The sequence below is a fragment of the Pinus tabuliformis genome, chromosome J (assembly GCF_031772625.1).
Source record: "Pinus tabuliformis cultivar Carrire ecotype Pingquan chromosome J, CPIR1, whole genome shotgun sequence".
Classification (NCBI taxonomy): Eukaryota; Viridiplantae; Streptophyta; class Pinopsida; order Pinales; family Pinaceae; genus Pinus; species Pinus tabuliformis.
In genome coordinates this window covers 545,660,973-545,677,975 of record NC_142295.1, presented here as the reverse complement: position 1 = coordinate 545,677,975, position 17,003 = coordinate 545,660,973, and the positions used below count along the sequence as shown (strand labels likewise).

The 17,003-nt window shown below is 38.9% G+C and overlaps 1 protein-coding gene across 5 annotated transcripts in view; it reads left to right on the top strand.

The window, feature by feature from the left end:
• LOC149228174 (autophagy protein 5-like) overlaps positions 1 to 17,003 on the top strand; it is a 362,140-nt gene that overhangs the window by 283,385 nt on the left and 61,752 nt on the right. For 2 of the 5 annotated variants that reach the window (XM_089378082.1, XM_089378078.1), the window contains one exon: positions 10,847 to 10,996. In XM_089378082.1, the coding sequence (XP_089234208.1) occupies positions 10,847 to 10,996 (150 nt within the window). The remainder of the gene's footprint in view (positions 1 to 10,846; positions 10,997 to 17,003) is intronic. The other 3 variants (XM_089378081.1, XM_089378079.1, XM_089378080.1) reach the window with 3 other exon arrangements.

Here is a 17,003-nt window from a genome sequence, read left to right as displayed (position 1 = left end):
TGAAAGTTAGGTAATTTGTCTATCCCAACAGATGGAATATCATTGGGGTACCCTGGGATGTTAGAAAAATCACAAGGGGCATACATACCCATGGTGCTACGCCTAACTCGACCCCTAAAGAGCAAATGAATGTCAGAAAGGGCTTCTTGTCCAAGATTTGTAAGGAGTGTACGAGAAGCGAGTTTGTGTGATCGCACCCTGTAAACCTTTTCAGGATCAGGAGTGGGGTTGCACAGACTGCCTGGATGTCTTCTAGTGTACACTCTTGCAGATAATATGGGAAGTGGAGGCGCCACTTGAACAAGAAGTTAAGCACAGACAAGCTTGAAATGAAAGAACCAAAGACAGAAAAACTCTATCCCCGACAACGGCGCCAAAAAATGTTGTCGCGCGGATTGACACGACAACGCTCGGACCGGGGGCTGTCACTTTGATCCCCGATCCCTCCGTTTAAGCCTGTCTCCCGCGGCTAAGGGGGGTAGACCCTGTGAGGGGATGGAGGCCAACTGCCAAACAGTTGGGCTGGGAGACGAGAAGCACTAAGATGAATTTATTAATTTGATAGATCAGTGCCTTGAGAGATTGGTGCTTAAATGATTACTAACTAGATGATATAAGAACATGAACCGCAGACAGCAATCATTTATCATCAAATAAGAGAACAATGCTTTAAATATCCAGTAAAACCACAAAGTTCCTCAAATAACGATATCCAATGACTAAAAAGAGATAAATGCTTTAATCAATCACACAGTCATTGACTACATACCACATGCAGCTAACATTCATGTACGAGTAAATATTCATTCAACATCAGTAACTTTTGAATCTGACATGAAAATCTCTGCAAGCAAGAAAATTTTCCCACAGTGTCTTCTTCTTCTTCTTTTTTTTTTTTTTTTGGACCCCAAAGTCTTCTTTTATTAACCAGAAATCAGATTACAAGAGAGCTTTTTTCAGTACAGACTCACAGATCAAATGATAAAACCTTGAAATGACCCCCTAAGACCCTATATAAAGGAAATGATCCCAACGGCTAGTTTGAGTGATCCATGTTGAAGTGATCTCAACCGTCGATGAGGATTAAGACATCTCTTAATCTCATCCGTTGATTCTATTAAAAAAGATATTTTGCATGCATTCACAAAAATATTATTATTTTATTATTTAGGGTTTTTTTTTGCTTTATTTTATGAACTTTTTATTATTTTTTATTTATTTCATTTTTTAATTTTTTTAATTTTTTATTTATTTTATTATTTTAGTATTTCATTTATTTTCTTAAATGGATCGTTCGAACCAAGCCGTTGGAAACATCACCTAGGACCTAGGACTTAAGACTCATGAGGGGACTAAAACATTTTTCAGCGCTCAAGACACATTACATCATGACTTTTACAATTTACATCTTAAGGGGACAAACCCACTTAATACAGACTCTGACAAAATACCCAGTTTCTGCGACACAACTATAATCTAGCAGATTAACACACTAGGATTCTCCTAAAGTTCTAATAACAAAATCCATCCCGGCTTTGGGTCAGGTTGAAGGAAAACTCTGCCGATCGTAGATCGGTGAGACGAAAAACCTCCCGGGACATAGATTATTATTAGAAAGTTAGGTCCACCTAGGCAATTTACATACATGACTCTGATCTGCTTAGATTATTTACAATTCATTCGTGCATACTGGGTTTACAATTAAAATAATCAAGCTGTTGATGACTGTAGGCTGGCATTGACACGTCGCACAGGTGCTGCCCCTTTTTGCAAAGAAAAGGGGGGTGTACTGCATGGGTAGTTGACCGGTAGGGGTCAACAGGAGTCAAAATTGAGAAGAGTCCAAGCGACCAAGAGAGACAGTGAATAGTGAACCCCGAGAGGAGGACTGAACACAGAGAACAGTAAAGCCAAGCAGAAGAGACAGAGGGTCGAGCTGACCACAGGCAACATCGAGCACCAGAGAGCTTGAAGATTCAAGCCTTCCCATAGAGGAATTTGTCCGGACTGAGCATCACATTTGGCTCTTTCCACTGTAGACCAAGGGTCACAGAGCTGGTAGGAAGAAGAAGAGTCTGTGTACTCCAAGTGGCTTGGGGAATCCAAGAACCACCCTGCCAAGCAAAATCTGCTTCAGGAGAACTCATATTGAGTCCCTGTATTGTAATTTCTCTGCTCAAAGACACAATAAAACAAGGCCACCACTGAAGCTGGACTGGAGACGTAGCCCTGGAGAATAGGGTGAACTCCTTATTAAAATTGCTTGTGTCTTTGTGTTGCTCACTGTATTTCTGTTTTGTCTTTCCATTTTATTTGTCTATGTATTGGTAATCTGATCCATCCGTTGTTTCAATAACACAGAACACACACCAACACATGATTCTTTAATACCTTTAGTTTAATAAATCTTTAACTGATGGCACTCATAGGGTGAATATCAGATCAGAAATATACCACAAAATGCAAAAGATGGCCGGGACATACAATTTTAGCACGTGGGCAAAAGCCAAACATGAACTCTACCCCTTATCTATGGCCATCACAATGGTTCCTATGGGCCCTTGATGAGCCCCCTCCATCATTAAGGAACACATGATTGCCCCGACCCCTGGTGGGAGATGAACTGCCTCACCTTAAGGGGGTATCCACTGCTACATATTACACATCATGCTCTCCATCCCTTCGAGCCCTGAGTAGTTATGAAGAAAAATCAATCAAAGGTGAAGACATATGAAGAAGGGTGGAAAAACAAAGGTCGGGGTAACTCCTGTACCACGATTTGCTCCCTCCTACACTCATATACCCAGGTGTGGGCTTCCCTTATTATAGCTACCCTTCCACCTTGACATGTGGTCTAAATGATCCCCACTCCATTCCATTATTATGTCATTTTCCACCTACCTCTTAAATGATGTACCATGGACATGCCACCCCCTTTAGAGGTTGAAACCACCTAATAGGGTCCTTGGTTAACCCCTTATTGAGCTTGGAGATACTTGTACATGCCAAAGCCCACTATAGAAGGGCATGCCACCATGAAGTGCCCCATTGATCCCATGACTTGTAAGCATTATTACTTGATTATTCTAATGATTTGTTGTATTGGAGGGAAAGGGGATGCATTGGATCTTATGCAGGATTGCAGGTGGGTCTTCATTTGGGTTTTAGTCTCCCTATACAGGATCCTAGCCCTCCAGAGGGTCACATTGGCACTTGTAGGGTGAGCATTGAGAGCCGTGGGCCTCAACCATAGAAAATCTTACTTCATGGATCCCCAACGACGTTCATTGATTGCTTGTGTTCCACCTTTTGGATGAGGATGATGCACCTGGTCCACTATGCCCAACTGGCTCTACAGTTGCACCATACACTTGGCAGATGTTCCAAGATGCCTCCCGTTGCAGAGGGAGGGCTTATGTCATTACTCTAGCTCTTATAGATGGTCTACAGGCATATTTGATCCATTTGGAGATCCATGAGGATGTCCTTGTGCCCCCACACCCACTTGGGAGCACCATAGGTTCTTGATTGGAAAATAAGGGGCCAACCCCTTGTCCACTATGTTTGGAGTCCATTTCTACATCATGGCACCCCTTGGACTTCATTAAGCATCCCCAAAGGCCCAACGACTCACTTTGTTGATCATTCGAATCTCTTGAAAAACTTATCTTTACATTATTGAGCTATTTGGTGGGCTTGTCACCAAAAGTTTTGTTATTATGCACATTATTTTATTTTAGGGGCTAAATTAGGCCTAATTAGCTAAATTGAATTCATTAGAGTGTATAAATAGAAGTGAGTTGATTCATTTTGATCATCATCGCTTGGATTGGATCTTTCTCTTTTGAGATTCTATCCTTCTTGGAAGACGAAGTTGGATGCATGGATGAATTTTGATGTCTGGATCTCTTCATTTTTTTGTCTTAGAGCTTTTGTTATGAATATAATTCATAACAATTAAATAAATAAAATAAAGATAAATATTAAATAATTAAATATTATTTAGGGTAAATAGTCATTAAATTAAGTGAAAAGGCATGTCTAAAAAACATGCCCATTCACGAAAGGTCACCTATTGAGGTATAAAAGCAGGGCCTCATTGTAACATTCAAATCATCTTATATCATCTTATACAATTTTATATATTAATAAATTATTATTATTAAATACCTGTGTGTATTTTTACAATTAAATCTACAAGCTATCAGTTTTTGTGCTTCAGTATTAGTTTTTACGCTACAGTGGTATCAGAGCCATGGCACATGATATAATCATGCGGGCCTTTGAACATAGTTCGACGCACAATGTGCCATTACATTCACATCTTGATTACGTTGAGCAGTTTAGTATTCAAGAAGCATTACAACGATTAGAAAAATCAATTGCAGAAGTTAATGAATGTCGAAAGGAAATTGATAATAAGGAAAATGATCAAGATAATGATCTAGATGAAAACAATGTCGAAGAAGATAAGTTGCATACTGAAGATCCGGATGTTGATAAATCTATCTCAGATGAGAATAGAAGGCCTCCAAACATGCTGAGAAAACTAACAACGGTAATTCTTCACTACCAACCTCTGTAGAAATCGTTCAGAAGGGTGGTAAATCCAGCAGAACGAGTTGGGAAACTCGACCCTTGATAGAGATTATTAATCTTGGATCTCCTATCAGTGAAGACGAGAAGCAAACATTTCCTTTCTACCAAGATCATAATATCAATGTGGTCAACTTAGTAGAAAGTGTAGAGTTGGGAAACCTTCATGACTATCCTTTACCTAAATGGACGGGAAAAATAGAGACAAAGCAAGCAGATGAAGGAGGAGTGAAAGCATGGCACCAGCCAGCAATGACCAAACAAACACTACAAGAAAACTATCAAGAAAACTATCATAGGCCTTATTACAATCGAGCGACAATTTATTTAGCAGGCCACTGCATTTTTCTTCTTTCTTCTCTGTGAGAATTTTCTCAACAATCACCCGAAAAAAATTGGAGATGCAGGCGAAGATGAAGACCAAGAAGACGCAGAAGTAGGCAGTGGCATTTGCACTAGCAACTGCTTTAGCGTTCATGGTTGCCAGGGTCCTTCTTTCATTGTTCAGAGGCTGGCATAAAGGATGTCCTGAAATCAAAATCCGCGTTAATCTTACCACATCAGAAATACTGAATCTGGTTGATTGTATTATTGCTAAATCAAAGAAGATACATGATTCTGTGGCAGCGGTGCCTCTTGACAAGGTTGCTTATTCAAATGTTATCAAGCCTCTTGCTGAATTAGAAGCTGAACAATCTTATTTAGTGCAGTCTTGCTTGCTTCCAAGAATGGTGGCCACGTCAAAGGATGTCCGGGAAGCCAATGTTGAAGCAGAAAAAATAATTGATGCTCACAATGTGAATTGCAGCATGCGAGAAGATGTTTATCTTGTCAAGGCATTTGCAGCAAGAGGTGAATGGCTAGATCCAGAAGCTCAACGCTATGTCAACCGCTTGGTTAGGAAATTTGAGAGGTAAGGAGTTCACCTCACTTCTGGAAAAAGATAAGAATTTGAGAGGGTTAAAACAAGAATAGGAGATCTCTTTCCTTGCTCTAGCTCGGGAACATTTCGCCTCCCTGTAAAAAGCGGAGAAACGTACCTTCTGCGGATTGTGAATGCTGCACTCAATAGCGAGCACTTTTTCAAGATAGCAGGCCACGAATTTACAGTTGTAGCTGTTGATGCTTGTTACACCAAGCCATACAAAACAGATGTACTAGTCATATCTGCCGGCCAGACGACAGATGTTCTTATCACGGCCAACCAGTTTGTGGGCAGATACTATATGGCCGCCCGAGCATATCAAAATCAATGTTGCATTAATCGTTATCAGGATAATATTGGCGCGAAGAAAAAATTGGAATTATCGGGAAATTATCGGAAATAATCGGGAAAAAATCGTTTGGTACAAAAATATTCTTTTTTTTCATTTTTTTTCAATTTTTTTAATATCTAAACCATCTACAACATAAAATAAATACATTGACACATAAATATGATAAAAGAACTAATATATAAGATGTTTAATATCATTTCTAGTGCTAAAATCACACATAACATTGAATCATGTCCTGAATAGTAAGCCCCGACTCCTGAGTCCCAACTCAGCCTCAAAATATCAACAAAAAATATAATAATGTATCTCATCATGTCATAATGTCATATACAATAAAATGAAGAAAATAACTAAAGTCTAATCCTATTGATTTCCTCTGCCCCTCTTGCGAGAAAATGCCACAGCTTTCCCTTTCCCTCTAGATGTAGATGCTGGTGTTGGTGGAGTTGGCAGTGGAGTCTGTTGTGCTCTAGAAGCTGAAGAACTAGAAGTAGGAGCTATAGGAGGTAGACCACGTCCTCTACCGGTGGCAAGGGTAGCTCGGGCAGGTGGTGTCACCTGGAAACATTACAATCTCCCAATCTTGAAATCCTGAAAAATTGATAAGTTTGCTGGATTTTGAATGAAATCTAAAATTCTACTTTCTCCATATGAAATCCAATGAGGTCGGAATCACTCTCAAACATCTTGAGTCATTTCATGGTAATGTTAAAAATTTAAGTAAAAGGATGAGGATGAAAATGAAATTTAAGGAGAATGTCACTTTTACTTTAAGAATTTAACATTACCATGAATAGAATATCAATACTAGGGCCTAGACTTGATCATTAAGCTGCCCCACTCACAAATTATTTGTTTCTTTAAAAAAAAATTGCATTTCGAACATTTAGCATCCCTTATAAAACCGCGCTGCTCCGGCCCTCGGCGATAAATTGGGAAAAGATCCTGATTTTTTTGAAAAAATCGCGATTTTTTTCGAAATTATCGGGTATAAAAAAAATCCGCGATTATTACTCGCGATAATATCGTTTTCGGGAAAAAATCGTGATAAAACGATAATATCACGATTTTCACAACACTGATCAAAATCAGGCAGCAGGGGATTTCACTAACACCACAACAACTGCCATTCTAGAGTACATTGGAAGTGGAAATTCTACGCGCCCAATTTTGCCTATCCTTCCAGCCTACAACGACACTCCCACTGTGATCGCCAGGATCGTCAGTGGTATCGTCGGAGGAGCTTCCGGTGGAGAGTCTTATCTCAGCTGCCAATTCACCACTCACCACGGGGACAGTCGAATTTCTTGTTGTGTACATCCTATCACCAACTGTGTCTCCTCCGTCCCCGTGAGCGACCACTCCAGCGCCCAGTCATCAAGCATACGTGGAGCAGGAGCCAGCGAGCGATGGGTTAACGTAGCAGGAGCCTTGGTATTAACACCGGAAGATATGGGGAATCACAGTATCGGTCAACCGTCATCCGTCACAACGTTAGCACCTGTAAAAATCAAATTAAACAATGTTAATTAAATGGAAGCCATATAATATATATTGTGGTTATACAAAAAAATCTAAAAAAACCTTTATGGAAAAAAAATATATATATATATATATATATATAATTAGAAAAAAAAGCTATATAAAAAAATTTATATTGAAAAAATAATTATTTAAAAAAAAAGAAGGAAGATTTTAGAATTTAAAAAAAAAAAGAGAGACAGGAACAAAAGAAGACAACCTTGGACTCAAAAATAGAGTTATTAGCGAATTATAGACGCTGAGCCACCAGAGACCTTCCGCCTCCCATATGCCGAGACGACAACCACCGCAAAGACAATTGCCAGCGATATAGCTTTGAGGACAAAGCTTCCGAAGGAAGAGGCTATGTTATGAATATAATTCATAACAATTAAAATATAAAATAAATATAAATACTAAATAATAAAATATTATTTAGGTTAAATAGTCATTAAATTAAGTGAAAAGGCATGTCTAAAAGACATGCCCATTCACAAAAGGTCACCTGTTGAGGTATAAAAGCAGGGCCTCATTGTAACATTCAAATCATCTTATATCATCTTATACAATTTTATATAAATAATAAATTATTATTATTAAATACCTGTGTGTATTTTTACAATTAAATCTACAAGCTATCAATTTTTTGTGCTTCAGTATTAGTTTTTATGCTACAGCTTCACTATTGGCATATAATGATGATTAGATATACTCTCTTACATGTAAGTATTCTTTTAATGCTATTTTTGTTACTTTCTTATGTCACATGCATGTTGCTGGGGATTTTTGCTATACTAGGCTGAAATTTACTGCTTTTCTTATGCAAAATTGTGGAAATTTGTCTTTTTATAGCGTTGCATCATGTCATGGGCCATGTATGAATGAGTGAATATTCCTAGAGATATTTTGTTGAAATTTTATCTTGATAAGTCATCATATATTGCAAATCGAAGTGTAAAGACCTTGAAGCAATTGTCTCATGCCCTAATGCCATGCGAAATTGTTCTAGAGGCCTCCTTGACTAAGTGAATCCATTCCAAGCATTGAAATATCCTTGACTCCATTTCTCCCAAAGGATTAGGCACTGATCCTCCACTGGTGATCACTCTAAAGCATATCTTTCTCACATTCTCCCTTCCTTTCTAGGCATGGCCCCAATAGGTGACACATGGCATCAAATTTCTCATGATTCACCCACTCAAAAAATTCGATCTCTTGCCCTCTATTGCGCTGTTTTGTCTCCTAGAAGGCTCCAAATTTGATGCAATTCTGATGGTGGGGTCTTGAGATATTCCAAGTCCTAGCTCCGAGATCGATTCTTGCCCTTGGTTTCCCTTGGCTAGTGACCTCACTGAGATTATTGCATGAAAATTAGTGAAAATTTCCCCTTTGATCCCCTTTCCCTCAATTAGGTAAAAAAAAACCCTTGATTGATCAATTCCATCCCCTTCACCTAATTCTGGGTCCACTTGGTCTGTTGTGGTCCTACAACTTACTGAAGATAATTTCACAAAGACCATTTGGAAACCAAGTTTTCACAAGGGTTTCTAGGACTAGGTCCCTCCTTTACAAGTCTTATTTGCAAACCCTAGCCCTTGAAATCCCCTTGGCCCTTCTTAGAGAGCCTTACACCTTGCTTCTCAAGCAAGTAAACCATGCAATTGAGTCTCTCTTGTGAATAGGCCTTAGGGATCACTCTTTATCTCTTCATTGATTCATCAATCTAGTGATTCCCTTCACACCGGGTCTCCTCCCACTGGTGAAAGTCTGTAAAGAGCAGGGAGCCTTAGCTGAGGAGACAATGGGCTATCGCTCCATTGTTGCCCTTGAACTAGTAGTTTCCCTTTTAGGATCCCCTCCTAGGATCCCTGCGACTTTGAGTGGTAACAGTACGAAGTCAACCCTTCCTCAAGTCCTTCCTTGATTTTACGCCAACCAACTTCAATATTGCAATTTCCACATGTCAAATTCAATATTGCAACTTGTCCTGCAATTTTGACTCTGCAATTTTTGGCCTTGTAGATTCTTTGGAAACCCTAATCGAGCCTCCTCTTGAGACCTTCCTAGAGCAAGACAACTCTCCCAAGGTCAACAAGGTCAATATAGGGTTTTCTCCCTTCCAGCTACAAGATTCTGCACTTCGTCCTACTGCAACTCAGACTTGCAATTTCGACCTCCTTCTGTAGCACTAGAAAGCCTAGAACTTTACATGTGTGAGAGAGATAGAGCCCAAAACCAAGATATTTCGTCCTTCTTTCTTCTCTTAGACTTTCGCTCTCCTTCTTCCAACTTCCCAGCTACAAATCGAACTCTTTCTTGACAGATCGAACTTGTTGAGTGAGTGAGTCCCAAATGAGGTCGAACTGCTCCTTTATATAGCCTTCTCAAGGGGTCGAATTCCCTTGTTTAGGCCGACTTGATTCTACCAGGGCTGACTCGTACTTTTGGAGTTTCCAAGACTTTCTAGGCTAAAAAATAATTCCTTTTACAATTATAGTTTGCCCGAAAGGGTCTTGTAAACATGATGTTGACTCATTTGACTCATGACAATAAATTCTAAGACCTAACAAATGCTAGAAGCAAGAACATGCTTTTACCTAGAAGACCATCAATAATGAACATGAAACCCATGCTTTAATATTAATAACTTTTCATTTTCTCTTCTTGTTGTTACATAGGATATATATTGAAATGAGTACAACAATTATGAAGACCAAAATTAATTACATTTCTCAACACCCGTCCATCTAGGCAAATTTCTCCATGTGGTTTCTCATTTCTTATTGTTGTTTATGTGATTTTGAGAGAGAATGTTCCTGAATGTTTTTGAGTGTGATTTGAGGGAGAACTTCTTCCTGCTTGTTTCGAAGTGACAGACTGGCATTTTTATTGTTCTCAACAAATTAAAAAAAATGAAAAAATTAATATATTTTCATTTTTAATGCTTTCTTTCTGAGTTTTCCTATTGAGTTGATGACCCCTGCCAATTTTTTTCCAAGTTTTGAAAGATTGGTGTAATCTACTTCAGATGTCTTTGGTTTATAATTTGTAAACGACTTAGAACTGGAAAATATCTGTACAGTGAGGAAGTTCAACGTAATAAAAAAAGATCTATCATTGCACTAAAGTGTGACAACTGACAACATTATAAACCATAACCAATGTCTCGACTCTCCATATGTATATTTCAATTTCATACATTGTAAAGTTTTCAAGATATATATGCATAGATTTTGGTGCCCAAATGGGGAAAATGCATTATTATATCCTACATAAGAGGTTTCACTTGGCTATAATTTGTTTTGTTGAAATGACAAATGTGTTCTTCTATCTTGCATAAGAAGTTGATTTTGGCTTTTTTTCAGTTGAAGCTAGCATTTTTTGTTCACCATTGGAACTTATGATAATGCAATATAATTGGTAATATCACTAAGGTGAAAAACATTCTTAAGCAGGTGACATGGATGGGTATAATCGAATTTCTGCACGACTTAGGCCAGGACCTGTTGTTGAGGATGGTGCTTCTGGAACAAATCTTGGTAAGGGGTTATCAAATCGGCGGAACCATGGTGAAAGTGACAGTCTTGAAACAAGTAGAACTGGTACCAAAATGAGATCATTTCTCCATTTGATGTTGATATTTTTATGTGTTTTGTCTTGTATTACTGGAATTTGAAATGGAGTTTTGTCTGGGTCATACACTTGAATATGCAATCCCAGCATATTCTAATCATGGATGATTAGTTTGTAGATGTGAGTAATCCATGGATGAATATTTTGTAGGTTGAAATCCTTTCCTAAAATCCACTAAACAACATGTCAGTAATTTTTGTGTTGTCATGTTATTTTGGTAAAATCCTTTAATTTTCTATAGTTGAGTGACTGCATTTGAAGCATTCTTGGCCTTTGAGTCCTTGGTTGTTATATTCTAAGAAGTATTCTTTCTCTATAATTTTAATAATGTGACTTATAATGCACACAATCAGCTATAGGTTTTTGTGACTAGCTCAACATATTTATATACTTAGCCTTTCTGTCAGTATATTTTAGAACCCTTCCTTTAATGTAATGTTGAAGAAATCTTGGTGCGATATTACATTTTTTTTTCTTATCCTAATTTGGAGATTTCTCTTGGAGTCTTGATTTCATTTCCGTAAATGTAAAGTTAAACTATTTTCCAATATCTAGCAAAGAATAGATGCGAAATTAGAAAACTTGCTGCATCTTTACTGTTATGCACATGAATTTGCAGATACATAAATGTGAAAAAAACCAATATAAAGTGAGAAGGATCCCCAACTGTTTGATAAAGAAATCCAGCAACCAGAAAAAGGAGACTGAGATCTACGAGGAGAAAACTCAACATTTGAGAGAAAGAAGCCCAAAGGTAATTGCCAAAAGCGATAATATATGAAAAGGATCGAATGGAAAAGAAGCCAATCTATATGCATTCCTTATGGGTAGCTAAAGGGTTTGCTAATTAGGTGTTTGATTACATCTACTGACTCGTTGTATCTTCAAAGTGTTGCTTTCAGGGTTACTTGGAAAGTGTTTACACTATGTTGGGGGGTGCATGTTGTATGGATGACCCTTGGTTGTATTCTGATGGACATACACATTGGAGTTGGGTTGCTCATTGATCACTATGCCTTGTCTTCATGTTTATGTGGTATTCTTCCTTGGAGCATTGTAGAATTATGGAGCTTGGTGACTTCTTCATGTAGTTGATGCATGGAGGGTAGATGCTTGCTTAGGAGCATGACTCATCTTGAGGAAGGGTGTTGAACCCTATATGGCATGGTTACACTTCATTGCTTTCATGGAGGCTTGTACTTGACTTGAGGATGTTTAGGTCGAGGAGTGATCATGTAGGTTGAGTGGACCTAGAGATACACATGGCTTAGGAGGTGCATTGGAGCTTTAGAGGCCTTTAGAAGAACATTGTGTTGAGAATTTAATAGGGCAATGATTATGATTAATTCTCTTTACTTGATCACTGCTTATGGTTCCATTTTACTTATTAACTTTGTTCCTTATTATTATGTGTGAAGCATCAAACAACTACCAAAACAAAAAGCACAATGACAGTATATAGGCTGCAAGCTAGGGAAAAACCTCTCCTCTCGAGAGGAAAACCCTTAAATCTCTTCTCTTCCTTATAGATTCTTCAATTCGTGAATTTCAAGACCTTAAGACTGAGACCACTACCCTCCAAGACCAAGACCAACCTCTTTGAGTGATGTGCCGACTTCGATCTCGTCAAACCCAGTCAAATCTATTCCAGTAGCACCTTCTCGATCTTATGCTGCAAGATTTTCGACCTCCTACTGCAGATCTGGAATTTCGCCCCCCAGTAACTACTTTTGCCATATGTGGGAACTTCAATCTTCTTCTAGAGCCCTCTGACCTTCGCTTGCCTTTCCCTGACTTCTGGAGATTGAGAGAGACCCTTGGTAGCCTTCGCTTGACCTCTTTGCCTCCTTTCCTCAAAGATTGAACTTGTAGAAGGATGCCCTAGGTCAGCACAAAAACCCTAGTCCTCTATAGCACGTGTGAGAGAGAAAGATAGTCCAAACACAAAACTTCTTCGTCCTTCTTCTCCTTTGCTGCCTTTGCTTCTTCCTTTGCTAGAATGAGAGATGAGTATCTTCAAGGAGGACAAGTCCTCTTCTATATATAGCCTTCTTCAAGGGTGGATGTGGCTCTTCCTTTACGCTGATTTGCGAGCTGCCAGGCCGACTTGGTCTTGGAGGGTATTCCGACACTTTTAAAGACAAATATTTTTCTTTACAAGTTATAGTGTGCCCAGTGTTAGGATATTCCGACACATAGGATATAGTTAAGTTCAACTTGGTCTAGTATAGAGTTAGGTTAGAGTTAGGTAAAGTGTGTTTCTTTACCGTTGTACATTTTGTAACTTACAATCCGACGGTTACGATATGTAGTGATCCGACGGTTCACTCTCACCTCGGTATTACCGACACTTGATCCGTGGCTTGACACCCGATTGGTCCATGAGTTCTATTTAAAGCGCATGGAGGGTCATTGTTTGGGTAATCCGTGCATGAGAGAAGCTTATGTAAATTTTCATTCTTTGATTAATAAATTGCCTGTAGTACCCACGTTGGGACAGGCCGTGGACTGTTTCCCTCCTTGCACTCTGAGGGTTTTAACCACGTCAAAAATACTGGTGTATTGATTTGAGATCTGGTTGTGAGCGGTGTCCTTTTGGTATTCTTTCTGTGGAACTTACCCTGTAAATTCCTACATGGTATCAGAGCTATTTGAGGGCCGCGTCCGTTGGTGATCCAAATCTGAAGCCGGTAGAACTGCATGCGGCTGTCGTTTCCTAGATCTGCTGTTTTTGACTGCTTTCGGGCCGAGAGGACTGCTCTGTTGCGTTCGGAGCATCTGTTCCAGTGAGGAACCCCCTTCGTTTCACGCGAAAAGGTTTCCGGTAGCCCTAGTTGCGTCATTTTTCAGATCGGGAGGTATACAATATTTTTTTTGCAGTTTACTGTTATTTTCTCTCTGCTTATTTCGGTCTCAGTTTATTTAGCCTTTTTTTTTAACCGGATCTATACCTTTCATTTCTGCGTATGCTCTTTGCCCTGCGACTCTGTGCGATCTGGGCAAATCAGAAACAGAAAGGAAGGATTTTTCTCATGCGTATGCTCTTTTCCCTGCACCTTAGTGTGATCTCGGAAAATCAGAAACATTGAGAAAAATATTTAGTTTTTCGGCTAAAGCTAACTTTGAGATTTTTTTTTAAATTTCTAGTTTTTTGGCTAAAGCTAACTTCGAGCCGCAAGGTTCGTTTTTCTTTGCATGTTCGTGTTGGGTTTTGTGTTTTGTGTTTTGTGTTTTGTAGGGAAAAAGAGCTTTCTCAAGGCAAGCACGCAAACCAAGGCCCCCACCCCCCCCCCTCTCTCTCTCTCTCTCTCTCAAATTTTTTGTATAGATCAATTGGTTCAAAGCTATTTTAAGAGAGTAGAGGTCTTGGGTTCAAGTCTCCATTTTGTGGGGGCGGATTTTTTCATTCCCGCACATTCGCGCACTTTGCCGACAACGTCAACAATTTTTTTTCAAAAAGCCATAATTTCTTCATCCGGAAGCCTTTTTCAGAGCCGTTTTTTTTAAAACCGCCTATTTTTTCGAGATCTATCCGTTGGAACACTTACTTTCAGCATCTTCAGCTTCAGTTTTTTTTTTTTAAAATGGAAAGTCCATGCCAAGTCATTCTTGACAGCACTAACTACTTCCAATGGGTAGACTACATGGAAGATTTACTTAGAAGTAAAGGTCTCTTCAGAATAGCCACAGACCAAGAGAAGAAACCAAAAGATGAAGACAAGGCGGCAAAATGGGAAAATAGACAAGATCAAGCACGAGGTTTGATAGGGATGTCTATTTCTCCTGATCTTAGATTCCACATTGCAGGACTTGAGACTCCTCATGAAGCATTAGAAAAACTTGCTAAAGTTTTTGGGATTAAAAATGTAATTAGAGCCCATCAACTTGAAAATGAGCTGCTTACTTTGGATCCTAATAAATTTTCTTGCATTGAAGATTTCTTGTCCAAATTCAAGACCCTTAGATATCTCTTGGAAGGTGTTAAAGTTAAGAAAGAAGATGGTAACCTTATTTATTCCATCCTTACTAAGTTGGGACCAGCCTACTCTGTATTTGTTTCCACTTTCCATTCTACAAGGGAAGCTTTCATTTGTCAAGGACAAGACTACAAGGCCCCTTCCTTTGACTCCTTTTGTGATTCCTTAATAAGAGAACAAGAAAAACTCTTACACCTTGGTCTTCTTAATCTTGGAAACTCTTCCACGAAAGCGTTAGCCGCCCAACAGGAACCAAATTCAAAGAATCCTAAGAAGTCATATCCTCAAAAGAATGGTCCTAAACCATCTCAGCCTCAAAATGAAAGATCATTTCAGCAAAATGATAAGACCAATAAAAACAAATGGAAGAAGACTGATAGACATTGTAACTTTTGTAATCGAGATGGCCACTTAGAATCTAAATGCTTTAAGAAGATGGAAGCCTTGGAAGCCGCAATGAAGAAACATAACATCCATGTGGAGCCTACTTCAACTTCAACTTCCGGAATGGCACTTTCTGCATGTCATTGTCAATCATCTCAGTCTGGTTATGCATTAAATGTATCTTCTTCTTCTTCTCATTCTCATGAGTGGCTCATTGATTTTGGAGCCTCTTGTCACATGGCCAAAAACCAAGCCATGTTTTCTTCTTTAAATGATTGTAACACCAAAAATATATATATTGGTGATGATAGATCTCTTAATGTTGTAGGGACTGGAACTGTTCATCTAGACAATGGTCAGTTTAATGATGTATTATGTGTTCCAACCTTATCCTGCAACCTTCTATCTGTCTATTAGATAACTCATTCAGGTGAAGGTAAAATTGTTGAATTTTCACCTCATGATGTTGTAATCAAGGATCTAAAAGATCCTAAACAGATTCTAGCTACTGGTCTTGCTGATGATTCCAAAAGGTTGTATAAGTTTCACAACTTTGGGTCATCCACTCTTCCCTCAGTATTTGTTGCTCATAATGATGAAGTGAGCAAACTTTGGCATGAGCGATTTGGTCACTTAAACTATCGCTCCCTTCAGCATCTATGTAAAGAAAATATGGTGACAGGTCTTCCTATGGTATCTTGCAGAGATGGTGTTTGTTCCGGATGTGTACTCGGAAAACATCATCGGAACAGTTTTGACAAACGTGCCTCTTGGCACGCCTCAGCCCCTTTACAGCTTGTGCACAGTGATTTATGTGGTCCTCTTCCTGTTGCTTCATTCTCTGGCTGCAAGTACTTCTTAACTTTCATTGATGATTTCTCCAGACGCACTTGGGTATACTTCTTAAAACTCAAGAGCGAAGTATTTAACACCTTTTTGGCCTTCAAAGCCTTTGTTGAAAAACAATCTGGACATCAAATTCTTAAGCTAAGAACTGATAATGGTGGAGAATATGTTAAAAACACATTCATCAACTTTTGCACCGAAAATGGAATTCAAATGCAACATACTGTTCCATACACTCCACAACAAAATGGTGTAGCTGAAAGGAAAAATCGCACCTTAAAGGAAATGGCTAATTGTATGCTGCAATCTAAAGGACTCAGTCTTAGTTTTTGGGCCGAAGCAATTAATTGTGCAAATTATATAATCAATCGCACTCCTACTAAGGTTCTAGAGAATATCACTCCAGAAGAAGCTTGGAGTTCCATTAAACCAGATGTAAGTCACTTTCGTGTGTTTGGAAGTGAAGCATGGGCCCATATTCCAGATGAAAAGCATAAAGCTTTAGAACCTAAGAGTGAGAAATGTACTTTTGTTGGATATTCTGAAGATGTAAAAGGTTATAGACTTATTCCATTTAAGTCCAAAAATGTTATCATTAGAAGAGATGTAAAATTTGATGAAAATAAATCGGCCTGCGAGCCTAGTCCGGCGGATGTGCCACCTCTTCCTATCTCTTCTATTTTTGAAAACATTCCTTCTTCAGATGATGAAAGCGAGGATGATAATCCTCCCCCACCTTCTCAGGATCCTCAACTTCCAAGATGGGTTC